Here is a 14,414-nt window from a genome sequence, read left to right as displayed (position 1 = left end):
AAATTAAAATTGCATCTCGATATTACACCTGGTATTACACCTGATATTACACCTGGTATTACACCTGGTATTACACCTGGTATTACACCTGATATTACACCTGATATTACACCTGGTATTACACCTGATATTACACCTGGTATTACACCTGATATTACACCTGATATTACACCTGATATTACACCTGATATTACACCTGATATTACACCTGGTATTACACCTGGTATTACACCTGGTATTACACCTGATATTACACCTGGTATTACACCTGGTATTACACCTGATATTACACCTGGTATTACACCTGATATTACACCTGGTATTACACCTGGTATTACACCTGGTATTACACCTGGTATTACACCTGATATTACACCTGATATTACACCTGATATTCATCACAGAACATTTTTTTAATTATACTTCAGTTAAACAACAAAAAAACCAGACATATAAACACCGGAATTTTTTTTATTTTTTATAAACTTCATTCATTTGGAACAATATGAATAACATTCCACCCATGAAGCTAAAGAGGTTTACTTCTGATCATGGACTGCAGCAAAGGGCCCAGGTTCAACAGGTTCAACAGGTTCAACAGGTTCAACAGGTTCAACAGGTTCAACAGGTTCAACAGGTATTACATGTTTCAAGAAAGGAGTGGATATATTTGTCCTGGCCAAGCGGTTTTATTCACTTATTGAATGGAAGCTGATAATGTTTTTTTTTACTCCGCTGGTCTCAGGAAGAAATGAGTCCGAGTCAAGACAGAGGACAAATGTATCCTACAAAGAGACAAGATTGAGAGACTCAAAGAGACCGGTCTCAAGTACTACAACACTGCCACTCACTCACTCACTCAGCTCTCCCTGCCTGTCCTACAACACCCCCAGTCCTCCAACACCCCCTGTAGACAGTCCTACAACACCCCCAGTCCTCCAACACCCACTGTAGACAGTCCTACAACACCCCCAGTCCTCCAACACCCCCTGTAGACAGTCCTACAACACCCCCAGTCCTCCAACACCCCCTGTAGACAGTCCTACAACACCCCCAGTCCTCCAACACCCCCTGTAGACAGTCCTACAACACCCCCTGTAGACAGTCCTCCATGGACTGTAGTTCCTGTACCTCAGGACAGTGGGGTCCACAGTGGAGGGACAGGAGTCTTCTGGCCCTGGAGATCACAGAGAGAGCTGGACCTGGGAAACCTCTGAGACAGAGGGAGGTAGAGAGAGAGAGGTTAGAGAGGGGATAGAGAGGAAAGGTGGGGGGGGGTAGAGAGAGGTTAGAGAGGGGATGGAGAGAGAGGTTAGAGAGGGGATGGAGAGAGAGGTTAGAGAGGGGATGGAGAGAGAGGTTAGAGAGGGGATGGAGAGAGAGGTTAGAGAGGGGATGGAGAGAGAGATTAGAGAGGGGATGGAGAGAGAGATTAGAGAGGGGATGGTGAGGTAGGTGGGGGGTAGAGAGAGGTTAGAGGGGATGGAGAGAGAGATTAGAGAGGGGATGGAGAGAGAGGTTAGAGAGGGGATGGAGAGAGAGGTTAGAGGGGATGGAGAGAGAGGTTAGAGAGGGGATGGAGAGAGAGATTAGAGAGGGGATGGAGAGAGAGATTAGAGAGGGGATGGAGAGAGAGGTTAGAGAGGGGATGGAGAGGTAGGTGGGGGGTAGAGAGAGGTTAGAGGGGATGGAGAGAGAGGTTAGAGAGGGGATGGAGAGAGAGGTTAGAGAGGGGATGGAGAGAGGTTAGAGAGGGGATGGAGAGAGGTTAGAGTGTGGATGGAGAGAGAGGTTAGAGTGTGGATGGAGAGAGAGGTTAGAGAGGGGATGGAGAGAGAGATTAGAGAGGGGATGGAGAGAGAGGTTAGAGAGCGGATGGAGAGGTGGGGGGGGGTAGAGAGAGAGAGAGGTTAGAGTGGGGATTGAGAGATGGTGGGTGGGGGAGAAGAGCAATAAGGGGAAGAGAGGTGGTGAGGCGGAGCCAGAAACACACAGCTGTATATGATTGGCTCTCCTCTCTTCCTCAGCCCATTCAGTGGGAGTTGTTCTCACCCATTGAAGTGTAGCTGTGCCAGTTTAAAGAGCTGACGTCCCAGTTCAATACTGTCCTGTCCGTACTGGGAACGGGTGGCTAAAACACTACGCTCCAACTGGCACGCTGCCCCTCGCCACTCACCTACAGAGACACAGAACACAGTCACTACAAGAACGACGAGAGCGCAGGTACACACACACACACACAGAGACACAGAATACAGTCACTACAAGAACGACGAGAGCGTAGGTGTACACACACACACACACACACACACACACACACAGAGAGACACACACACACAGACAGACAGACACAGACACACACACAGACATACAGAGACACACACAGACATACAGAGACACACACACACACACACACACACAGACAGACACAGAACACAGTCACTACAAGAACGACGAGAGCGCAGGTACACACACACACACACAGAGACACAGAATACAGTCACTACAAGAACGACGAGAGCGTAGGTGTACACACACACACACACACACACACACACAGAGAGACACACACACACAGACAGACAGACACAGACACACACACAGACATACAGAGACACACACAGACATACAGAGACACACACACACACACACACACACAGACAGACAGACAGACACACACACACACAAGTCCTCCTCACCCATAGTGGAATATGCTCTGGCCATGGTATCAGCCAGTTGTCCCTGTAGAGAATGAGTCTCTTTCAGGAAGATACCAGCCTGAGACACTGCTCTCTGTAACATCATGACAGACTGGGCTAGAGCGAGTGAGGGGGAGGGGAAGGAGGGTGGGGGGGGGGGGGGCAGGGAAGGGGGGACGGACGGAAGTGACACCTTGTTCATCACATAAACAACAGTGATCTCATGGGGAACAAAACACATTTCACCAGGAAAATGACCAACATCTCCAATCACAGCCAGTCATATTCCATATTATAAGCAGGTACACACACCTGGTCTGTCTGTCTCCAGGAGGTCCACTGCCTGCTCCAGCTGAACCCTGACCTCCTGCAGTCTGAGGTCCATTTCAGAGCGTGACACACGATGACCGCAAGACGACCGCACACACACGACCCACCCTGCACCGTCCACACTGCACTGCTGGAACACACACACACACACACACACACACATTGATTGATTGATGATGAATGGCATAGTTAGGCACCATCTACTCTGACTAGATTTTGAGGATGAATTACTAGTCTAAGTAAAAACAGAAGTGGGCAGTTGAAATGTTTTACAAAATAGAAACATTTACTGAGAAGAAGATGGAGAAATGTATGTAATTAAAGATGAGAAACTCCCACCTTTACAGGTCCCTCGCACTTCCCACACTGCAGATGTGTGTCTGGCCCTGCCCCTCCGCTCTCTGGCCCCTCCCCCTGCTCCAGACTGCAGGCCTGACAGATACACAGGAAGTGGTACTGCTCCTGTAGGAGTCGCCGACGCTCACACAACACCATCCTGCTGCTGTGAGGACCTGAGAGGGGGAGGAGGGGAGTGGGGAAATGGGGGAGGGGTGTAGCGAAGTGATGGGGGAGAGAGGTTGGGGGAGAGAGGTTGGGGGAGAGAGGTTGGGGGAGAGAGGTTGGGGGAGAGAGGTTGGGGGAGAGAGGTTGGGGGAGAGAGGTTGGGGGAGAGAGGTTGGGGGAGAGAGGTTGGGGGGAGAGGTTGGGGGGAGAGGTTGGGCAGGAGGTTGGGGCAGGAGGTTGGGGCAGGAGGTTGGAGAGAGGTTGGGCAGAGAGGTTGAGGAGAGAGGTTGGGGAGAGAGGTTTGGGGAGAGAGGTTTGGGGAGAGAGGTTTGGGGAGAGAGGTTGGGGAGAGAGGTTGGGGAGAGAGGTAAGGGAGGAGATTGGGGAGAGAGGTAAGGGAGGAGATTGGGGAGGAGGTAAGGGAGGAAGTAGGGGGAGGTAGGGGAGGAGATGGAGAGAGGTTGGGGAGGAGGTAGGGGAGAGGTAGGGGAGAAGGTTGGGGAGGAGGTAGGGGAGGAGGTAGGGGGGAGTTAGGGGAGGAGGTAGGGGGTAGTTAGGGGAGGAGGTAGGGGGAGGTAGGGGAGAGGTAAGGGAGGAGGTAAGCGAAGAGGAAGGGGGGAGGTAGGGGAGGAGATAGGGGAGGAGGTAGGGGGAGGTAGGGGAGAGGTAAGGGAGGAGGTAAGGGAGGAGGTAAGGGAGGAGGGAGGGGAGGAGGGAGTGGAGGAGGTATATAATGTTTAGGAGTATAAACATTGAAACAGTAAACGATACAGACAGACAGACAGACAGACAGACAGACAGACAGACAGACAGACAGACGAGAGAGAGGTACAGACAGGCAGACAGACAGACGAGAGACAGACAGATGAGAGACAGACAGATGAGAGAGAGGTACAGACAGACAGAGACAGACAGACAGACAGATGAGAGACAGAGATGAGAGAGAGGTACAGACAGACAGACAGACGAGAGACAGAGATGAGAGAGGTACAGACAGACAGACAGACGAGAGACAGACAGATGAGAGAGGTACAGACAGACAGACGAGAGAGAGGTACAGACAGACAGATGAGAGAGACCGACAGATAGGAGGGAGACAGACGGATCTCTTCTTCACCGTAACAGTGGAGGACTTCCTGTCCAGGACAGATGTCTCTGGATGCTCTGATAGAGACAGCTACTCCAGCTGAGACGGAGACAGGAGCAGAACAGGCCTCAGGACCAGTAGAAACAGGCTCAGTGGAAACCAGTTCATCAGTAGAGCCTCGGTCTGGTTGAGGTGAGACCAGGTGAGAGGTCCTGAAGTTGAGGCTTGTGTTGGGGCAGCAGGAGTGGTTTAGGATACTCAGTGTGGGGAATATTGCCGTGGCAATGCGAACTTCCTGGGTGGACTGCACCGCAGTAAAATCACCTGTAAAGGTCATGGGAAGGTCAAAAGGTCATTCTAAGGTCAGACAGGAAATGCTCTCTCCTATGCGTTTACGGAGTAGGTCTAGCTCCAAAATGGCACCCTAATCCCTACATAACGCACTTACGTTGAGTCCCATGGGCCTTTGCAGTAAAAAAAACAGTGTGCGATATAGAGAATAGGGGCCCATGTAGAACACATCCACCAGACTAAATACGACAAAGACATTAAACTGAAACAAAGATTATCCATTATACTGAAAAGATATTGTACCGTCTGTCTGCTTTAACAATGGAAATAGAATGTCCCTGAAAAGGCAGAAGGCGGGAACATTCTAACCAATGAGAAGGCAGATGCACATGTGAACAGCAGCACAACTCAAGATATAAACCTGTTTTTCTCAAAGTCGCCGCGGGGGTTGCCGTGGGGGTTGCCGTGGGGGAAGCCGTGGGGGTTGCCGTGGGGGAAGCCGTGGGGGAAGCCACCGGGTCTACTTACATCAGTATATACGTAACAACCTAAACATTACGAAACTTCTATCAGATCACATAACGCTGACCACACCGGTCACGTCGCGGGTGCCAGCGTTGCAAATTCTATTTAAACATACATGTTTTTATTCAAATATTGCTCGTCGCGCCAACGAGCGTCTGAGTTGCCAAGCGCGAAAATAGAAGTCACTTCTATTTGTGACACTGAGCAAGTCCTGCCTCTCCCAGCTCCTCATTGGTTAGACCCACGTGGGTGACTGAAAGATGAACTGAGTTCGGTCGATCGTCAAGGTAACTATGAGATGCCAATCGCCATATAAAGTCCAAAGAAGAAAAAGCCTGGAAGGAGAAGAGATGACTAGAAACGATTCGGTTGACCGTTTTATGTGTGGATTAATTGTCGGAGTAGAGGACCTTGTGCATTTCAGGTAAAATAACAACAACGTTTATATCCCAGGGCAAATTAGCTAGCAACAGCAAAAAAGCTAGCAAGTGCAAGCTAAGTAGCTAAATTGCCATAAATGTTTAATGCTTTTCGACCTGTCCCCAAATTAATGTAATTGGTTCAGAGTTTGTTTTGATATTTGAACCTGTGTGTCGTGATCGCGTTGGGGGGGGGGGGGACAAATCAATTTGAGCACGATAGTGCACCCAGTTTGGGTGTTAGAATGAAATTGCTAATTTGCTAAGTGAGGCTATGTTGACCAGATTTAACACCCTCTCATTGACCTCCATACAAAAAAAATATCCAGTCAGTCTGCTTCACACGTTATTCTTGTGAGGACAGATTTTGGGTTGGAGTCGGGCCTCTCAGATCACCTCTTCCTCTCCGACTGACTCACACTCACCTGTGTCTCTGAGCAGGCTCACTGCCTGGGCATTACATCTCAGCTGCAGCATGTGCCTCAGAGCTACACTTCCCAGCAGGCTTAGCTCCGGAGCCCAGCCCTCTCCCTCCTCGGGGGCCCGCGATTGGTTACTGCACGTCATGCTTTCTGAGGCTCCTCCCCTCTCCCAGGACACAGGTGGAGGTCCCGCCTGGCGCAGCCGCAGGTAGAGCGTTGCTATGGTGACAGAGCACAAGAAGCGCAGGCTGGGGGCGTGGCCATTCACGTGAGGCAGCAGGTGGTAGACGCTCAGGTAGGAATCACCATGGTAATAAGCAGAGGGGTTGTTGACCTCCGGCTCAGTTGAGGTGGCGTCACTGGACCCAGAATTCTTCATCTTTGGGCGGATCTTTTCTGTGATTGGCTTAAAACTGGAATTCTTGGAGCTAATCTTCTCTCTGATTAGTTTAGAATCATTATCCCCGTCTCTGATTGGTTCCCGTGCCCTCAGTACCTCCTTCACCCCCGCTTTTAACGCCACCCTCAGCGCCAGCTGTGACATCACCCCCGCAGTACTCAGCTCGGCTCCGATTGGACACTCCCAGCGATGATGCCACTCCCACGCGCCCCTCCGACACCCCTCTGAGCAGTAGCGGGCGTAGCTGCACCCCTCACATGGCACAGGGCTCACCGTGTCCCCCAAACACTGATGACAGTACCTCACCTCGGTCCCAAACACTCCTCCTGCTTCCTCCGTCTCCTCTCTTCTCCCTCCCCCCATCCCTGGTATTAGCACACAGCTGTAAGCCCTGTCCTCCAATATCACCTCTCCGGCCGTGATTTCCTTGGTGGCCACCAGGTGTCGCCCTTTTTCAGGGCTGAAGCACACGGTCAAACCAGGGGAGAGACACGACACGGGAGCACTCCCATTCTGCTGCTGGGAGTTTGGGGACTTTGGTTTGGGCTTTGTTGAGTTGGTCCTGCTACACACCCCCTCTGCCTGGTGCCCTGCCCCCTGCTTGGCGGTGGTTATCCCCTCTGTCCCGTTGGGGAAGTGGTTGAGGCACTGTGCCTGTCTGTCCTGTAGTTTGTGCTTCAGGTGACTTGGGTAGCCATGGTTCAGGGCTCTGTCGATGTCCTCAAGGCACTCCTGAGGAGAAGAAATACATTGGAGAAGCTCTGAAAGTCAAACAATACAAAGATGGAACACACACACACAAACACCTCAAAAAAACAATATCTGAAATGGAAAGGTAAGCAGTGTAATAATGAAGATGATATAAACTACTGAGAAGACTGGACGACAGATATAAATTACTGAGAAGACAGATATAAACTACTGAGAAGACTGGACGACAGATATAAACTACTGAGAAGACAGATATAAACTACTGAGAAGACTGGACGTAAGACAAACTACTGAGAAGACTGGACGACAGATGTAAACTAGTGAGAAGACTGGACAACAGATATAAACTACTGAGGAGACTGGACGTAAGACAAACTAGTGAGGAGACTGGACGTAAGACAAACTAGTGAGGAGACTGGACGTAAGACAAACTAGTGAGGAGACTGGACGTAAGACAAACTAGTGAGAAGACTGGACGTAAGACAAACTAGTGAGAAGACTGGACGTAAGACAAACTAGTGAGAAGACTGGACGTAAGACAAACTAGTGAGAAGACTGGACGTAAGACAAACTAGTGAGAAGACTGGACGTAAGACAAACTAGTGAGAAGACTGGACGTAAGACAAACTAGTGAGAAGACTGGACGTAAGACAAACTAGTGAGAAGACTGGACGTAAGACAAACTAGTGAGAAGACTGGACGTAAGACAAACTAGTCAGAAGACTGGACGTAAGACAAACTAGTGAGGAGACTGGACGTAAGACAAACTAGTGAGGAGACTGGACGTAAGACAAACTAGTGAGGAGACTGGACGACAGATGTAAACTACTGAGAAGACTGGACGTAAGACAAACTAGTGAGAAGACTGGACGTAAGACAAACTAGTGAGAAGTACTCTTGTTCCACTCACCCTGTAGCGCTGGAGGTGGAATAGCGCTGCAGAACGGTTGGCATAGCACAGAGAGAGCTGCTCCGAGCTCAGAGACGCATGACACACACCCTGCAGGAGAGAGGGGGGAGACAGGGAGGAGAGAGAGGGGGGAGACAGGGAGTGGAGAGAGGGGGGAGACAGGGAGGAGAGAGAGGGGAGAGACAGGGAGGAGAGAGAGGGGGGAGACAGGGAGTGGAGAGAGGGGGGAGACAGGAGGTGGAGAGAGGGGGGAGACAGGGAGTGGAGAGAGGGGGGAGACAGGGAGTGGAGAGAGGGGGGAGACAGGGAGTGGAGAGACAGGGAGTGGAGAGAGGGGGAAGACAGGGAGTGGAGAGAGGGGGGAGACAGGGAGTGGAGAGACAGGGAGTGGAGAGAGGGGGAAGACAGGGAGTGGAGAGAGGGGGGAGACAGGGAGTGGAGAGACGGGGAGTGGAGAGAGGGGGAAGACAGGGAGTGGAGAGAGGGGGGAGACAGGGAGTGGAGAGAGGGGGGAGACAGGGAGTGGAGAGAGGGGGGAGACAGGGAGTGGAGAGAGGGGGGAGACAGGGATTGGAGAGAGGGGGGAGACAGGGAGAGAGCATTATTTTTATTTTTTTAAGGGGGTAGATCAGTTTTAATATTGCAGATAGATAGTAGCTTCCATCAATGTAATTGTCTGCATCATTGATCAGAAATACAGTGTAGACAATGTTAATGTTGTTAATGACTATTGTAGCTGGAAACGGCAGATTTGTTTCCTGTATATAGCCTCCACATTGACTCTATACCGTAATCCCCTGTATATAGCCTCCACATTGTACCTGTACCCCCTGTATATAGCCTCCACATTGACTCTGTACCGTAATACCCTGTATATAGCCTCCTCATTGACTCTATACCGTAATCCCCTGTATATAGCCTCCACATTGTACCTGTACCCCCTGTATATAGCCTCCACATTGACTCTGTACCGTAATACCCTGTATATAGCCTCCACTTTGACTCTGTACCGTAATACCCTGTATATAGCCTCCACATTGACTCTGTACCGTAATACCCTGTATATAGCCTCCACATTGACTCTGTACCGGTACCCCCTGTATATAGTCTCCACATTGACTCTGTACCGGTACCCCCTGTATATAGCCTCCACATTGACTCTGTACCGGTACCCCTTGTATATAGCCCCCACATTGACTCTGTACCGGTACCCCCTGTATATAGCCTCCACATTGACTCTGTACCGGTACCCCCTGTATATAGCCTCCACATTGACTCTGTACTGTAAAACCATGTATATAGCCTCCACATTGACTCTGTACCGTAACCCCCTGTATATAGCCTCCACATTGACTCTGTACCGTAATACCCTGTATATAGCCTCCACATTGACTCTGTACCGTAATCCCCTGTATATAGCCTCCACATTGACTCTGTACCGTAATACCCTGTATATAGCCTCCACATTGACTCTGTACCGTAATACCCTGTATATAGCCTCCACATTGACTCTGTACCGTAATACCCTGTATATAGCCTCCACATTGACTCTGTACCGTAATACCCTGTATATAGCCTCCACATTGACTCTGTACCGTAATACCCTGTATATAGCCTCCACATTGACTCTGTACCGTAACCCCCTGTATATAGCCTCCACATTGACTCTGTACCGTAATACCCTGTATATAGCCTCCACATTGACTCTGTACCGTAATCCCCTGTATATAGCCTCCACATTGACTCTGTACCGTAATACCCTGTATATAGCCTCCACATTGACTCTGTACCGTAATACCCTGTATATAGCCTCCACATTGACTCTGTACCGTAACCCCCTGTATATAGCCTCCAGGGTCGTCCCTGGCTGTAAAGATGTTACCTGTGAGTAGTGCAGGACAGCAGCAGGGTCGTCCCTGGCTGTAAAGATGTTACCTGTGAGTAGTGCAGGACAGCAGCAGGGTCGTCCCTGGCTGTAAAGATGTTACCTGTGAGTAGTGCAGGACAGCAGCAGGGTCGTCCCTGGCTGTAAAGATGTTACCTGTGAGTAGTGCAGGACAGCAGCAGGGTCGTCCCTGGCTGTAAAGATGTTACCTGTGAGTAGTGCAGGACAGCAGCAGGGTCGTCCCTGGCTGTAAAGATGTTACCTGTGAGTAGTGCAGGACAGCAGCAGGGTCGTCCCTGGCTGTAAAGATGTTACCTGTGAGTGGTGCAGGACAGCAGCAGGGTCGTCCCTGGCTGTAAAGATGTTACCTGTGAGTAGTGCAGGACAGCAGCAGGGTCGTCCCTGGCTGTAAAGATGTTACCTGTGAGTAGTGCAGGACAGCAGCAGGGTCGTCCCTGGCTGTAAAGATGTTACCTGTGAGTGGTGCAGGACAGCAGCAGGGTCGTCCCTGGCTGTAAAGATGTTACCTGTGAGTAGTGCAGAACAGCAGCAGGGTCGTCCCTGGCTGTAAAGATGTTACCTGTGAGTAGTGCAGGACAGCAGCCGTGTAGTCCCTGGTTTTAAAGCTGGAGTTGCCCTCCTTCCGGCATCTGGCAGCTCGCTCCAGGTCCTTCTGGACAGGATCGTCCTTGGAAATGCCCGACAGAAAGTCCACGTCGTCTTGGCTGAAAGACAGTCAATGAAAAAGGGTGTCGTTGGACCTCATGTTTGACACCAACAAACCCGTTCCAGACATTATTATAAGCCATCCTCCCCTCAGCAGCCTCCTTGTGTTGCTACAGTAACAGTATAACTTTAGACCGTCCCCTCGCCCATACCCGGGCGCGAACCAGGGACCCTCTGCACACATCAACAACAGTCACCCACGAAGCATCGTTACCCATCGCTCCACAAAAGCCGCGGCCCTTGCAGAGCACAAGGGGAACTACTACTTCAAGGTCTCAGAGCAAGGGGAACCACTACTTCAAGGTCTCAGAGCAAGGGGAACCACTACTTCAAGGTCTCAGAGCAAGGGGAACTACTACTTCAAGGTCTCAGAGCAAGGGGAACCACTACTTCAAGGTCTCAGAGCAAGGGGAACTACTACTTCAAGGTCTCAGAGCAAGTGACGTCACCGATTGAAACTCTATTTAGCGCGAACCAACGCTAACTAAGCTAGCCGTTTCACATCCGTTACACCAGCACCACCGCTAACTAAGCTAGCCGTTTCACATCCGTTACATCAGCACCACCGCTAACTAAGCTAGCCGTTTCACATCCGTTACATCAGCACCACCGCTAACTAAGCTAGCCGTTTCACATCCGTTACATCAGAACCACCGCTAACTAAGCTAGCCGTTTCACATCCGTTATACCAGAACCACCGCTAACTAAGCTAGCCGTTTCACATCCGTTACATCAGAACCACCGCTAACTAAGCTAGCCGTTTCACATCCGTTACATCAGTACCACCACTAACTAAGCTAGCCGTTTCACATCCGTTACACCAGCACCACCGCTAACTAAGCTAGCCGTTTCACATCCGTTACATCAGCACCACCGCTAACTAAGCTAGCCGTTTCACATCCGTTACATCAGCACCACCGCTAACTAAGCTAGCCGTTTCACATCCGTTACATCAGCACCACCGCTAACTAAGCTAGCCGTTTCACATCCGTTACCTCAGCACCACTGCTAACTAAGCTAGCTATTTCACATCTGTTACACTACAGTAAGTGTACTTTTTTGGGGGGGGGATTCTTTGTCACTGATTAAAGGGACATATGTTTGAAAAGCCACATTGTGGTGATCCAACAAACCATACGGTAAATACCCTTTCCTAACTTTAACCTACTTCTCTTAACCTGCTGCGCAAGTTCTCCTAACCCGCTGCCTAAATTAATTATCCTAACCTGCTGCCTGTGTTAATTCTCCTAACCCGCTGCGTAAATTAATTATCCTAACCCGCTGCCTAAATTAATTATCCTAACCCGCTGCCTAAATTAATTCCCCTAACCCGCTGCCTAAATTAATTCCCCTAACCCGCTGCCTAAATTAATTCCCCTAACCCGCTGCCTAAATTAATTCCCCTAACCCGCTGCCTAAATTAATTCCCCAAACCCGCTGCCTAAATTAATTCCCCTAACCCGCTGCCTAAATTAATTCTCCTAACCTGCTGCCTGTGTTAATTCTCCTAACCTGCTGCCTGTGTTAATTCTCCTAACCTGCTGCCTGTGTTAATTCTCCTAACCTGCTGCCTGTGTTAATTCTCCTAACCTGCTGCCTGTGTTAATTCTCCTAACCTGCTGCCTGTGTTAATTCTCCTAACCTGCTGCCTGTGTTAATTCTCCTAACCTGCTGCGTAAATTATCCGAACCAGCTGTGTAAATTCTCCTAACCTGCTCTGTAATTTTTGCAAACCTGCTGCGTAAATTACCCGAACCTTTCCCGAAACAAAAACAGGATTCCTTCAAGCCATGGTCTGGAAGAAAGTAGAGTGCCGCCTGGTGTTATTTTGCTAGCCAATGACATGCTGTATGCTAGAGAGACGTGCACGTATTGGCTACTCACATTACTTGAGACAGGCCAAAATCAAAGACCTCGTCTATGTCCAACAGGGACGAGAAGCATTTCTTCTCATCAAGAGTGAGTCGGCTCCACTTCTGTTCAACATGCTTTTGCCACTCGACACACGGCAGGTCCATTCTGTGAAACGAACGTTACACTGTAGTTGGAGAGAAACTCATGTGCGCTTCGGTGGTATTTTCAGAAACTGCGTATCCATTTTGGTTATACAGACTGCTAGATCTCAATGTAAATTGATAGTTGAGGCTCAAAATCAGCGCGCAATTTCTCTTCTAACGGCAGTCATCGAGAATCCGGAAGTCGCGATGTGATGACGTCACCGAAATTGAAAGGCCACTCCTGGATTCTGCACACCGCGCCACGCACCGGAAAATGAACTAAAGTTCCATGAAATCAGTGACATTAACGGATCCGAATAGGTTTCCACGAGTTATCACAGCCACAAAGTTCTATCATAACATTTCAGAAAACAGAAATTATATGTTTGGTCTTCATTTAAGGTTAGGATTAGTCATAAGGTTAGCAGTGTGGATAAGGGTAGGGTTAGTTTTTAAAATCACATTTTAAGAAGATCCAATTTAGAAATAGGCAGGCATTAGACCTTGTGACTGTGGTAACTACTGAAGACTACAAATATTCATGTCTATGGTCCAAATCGGGCAAAAAGCTTGAAAATAAAAGTCATCCGTTTAATTACTTTGAACACAATAGGCCTTTCACAAATTGTATATTGTTTCTGTTTCAAAGATGTGTTCTGTTTATCTGATCCTACCCTCCCATTTTCATGCAATTTTAGGAGGTACTGAGACTTATTGTTGAGTTGTGGGGTTATTTGGTTGGCTACCGATTTGCCCTGGCTATTGATACAGAGATGTCTTAGCATCTATGTTATTTAAAATAAAATGACGTAGCTGCTGCCCACTCTACTCATTGACATGGAGGGAGACTTAATGTTGAGCACTAAAGATATGATCGACATGTTCGAACTACGCATTACATTGCCTCAAGCGCAATTTCATATTCTGAGGTCTCTAACCCACAGATACCGGTTCAGACCATTCATGAGGTCTCTAGTACACAGATACTGGTTCAGACCAGTCATGAGGTCTCTAATTCACAGATACTGGTTCAGACCAGTCATGAGGTCTCTAGTACACAGATACCGGTTCAGACCATTCATGAGGTCTCTAGTACACAGATACTGGATCAGACCATTCATTGGGTCTCTAACACACAGATACTGGTTCAGACCATTCATGAGGTCTCTAACACACAGATACTGGTTCAGACCAGTCATGAGGTCTCTAACACACAGATACTGGTTCAGACCAGTCAAGAGGTCTCTAACACACAGATACTGGTTCAGACCAGTCATGAGGTCTCTAGCACACAGATACTGGTTCAGACCATTCATGAGGTCTCTAACACACAGATACTGGTTCAGACCATTCATGAGGTCTCTAACACACAGATACTGGTTCAGACCAGTCATGAGGTCTCTAACACACAGATACTGGTTCAGACCAGTCATGAGGTCTCTAGCGCACAGATACTGGTTCAGACCAGTCATGAGGTCTCTAGTACACAGATACTGGTTCAGACCAAT

General features: G+C 49.2%; 1 protein-coding gene across 3 annotated transcripts; it reads right to left on the bottom strand.

Annotated features, from left to right (window-relative positions):
- Positions 1–455: 455 nt before the first annotated feature.
- smyd4 (SET and MYND domain containing 4) lies at positions 456–13,127 on the bottom strand. Of its 3 annotated transcripts, none has more exons than XM_031808372.1 (10): positions 12,794–13,125; positions 10,764–10,908; positions 8,299–8,388; positions 6,281–7,409; positions 4,651–4,944; positions 3,369–3,541; positions 3,012–3,159; positions 2,700–2,816; positions 2,053–2,176; positions 456–1,213 (listed from the first exon to the last, which is right to left on the bottom strand). In XM_031808372.1, the coding sequence occupies exons 1-10, from the start codon at positions 12,925–12,927 to the stop codon at positions 1,084–1,086; spliced, it is 2,484 nt and encodes an 827-aa protein (XP_031664232.1). In that variant the 5' UTR covers positions 12,928–13,125; the 3' UTR covers positions 456–1,083. The 3 variants fall into 3 exon arrangements, with proteins under 3 accessions (XP_031664232.1, XP_031664233.1, XP_031664234.1); XM_031808373.1 differs by having other exon boundaries at positions 3,012–3,156; XM_031808374.1 differs by lacking the exon at positions 456–1,213 and having other exon boundaries at positions 2,062–2,176; positions 2,700–2,793; positions 12,794–13,127.
- Between the last annotated feature and the right edge of the window lie 1,287 nt (positions 13,128–14,414).

Source organism: Oncorhynchus kisutch, linkage group LG28 (genome assembly GCF_002021735.2).
Source record: "Oncorhynchus kisutch isolate 150728-3 linkage group LG28, Okis_V2, whole genome shotgun sequence".
Lineage (NCBI taxonomy): Eukaryota > Metazoa > Chordata > Actinopteri > Salmoniformes > Salmonidae > Oncorhynchus > Oncorhynchus kisutch.
Note: the sequence above shows the minus strand (reverse complement) of the source record. Positions and strands in the feature narration are given on the sequence as shown.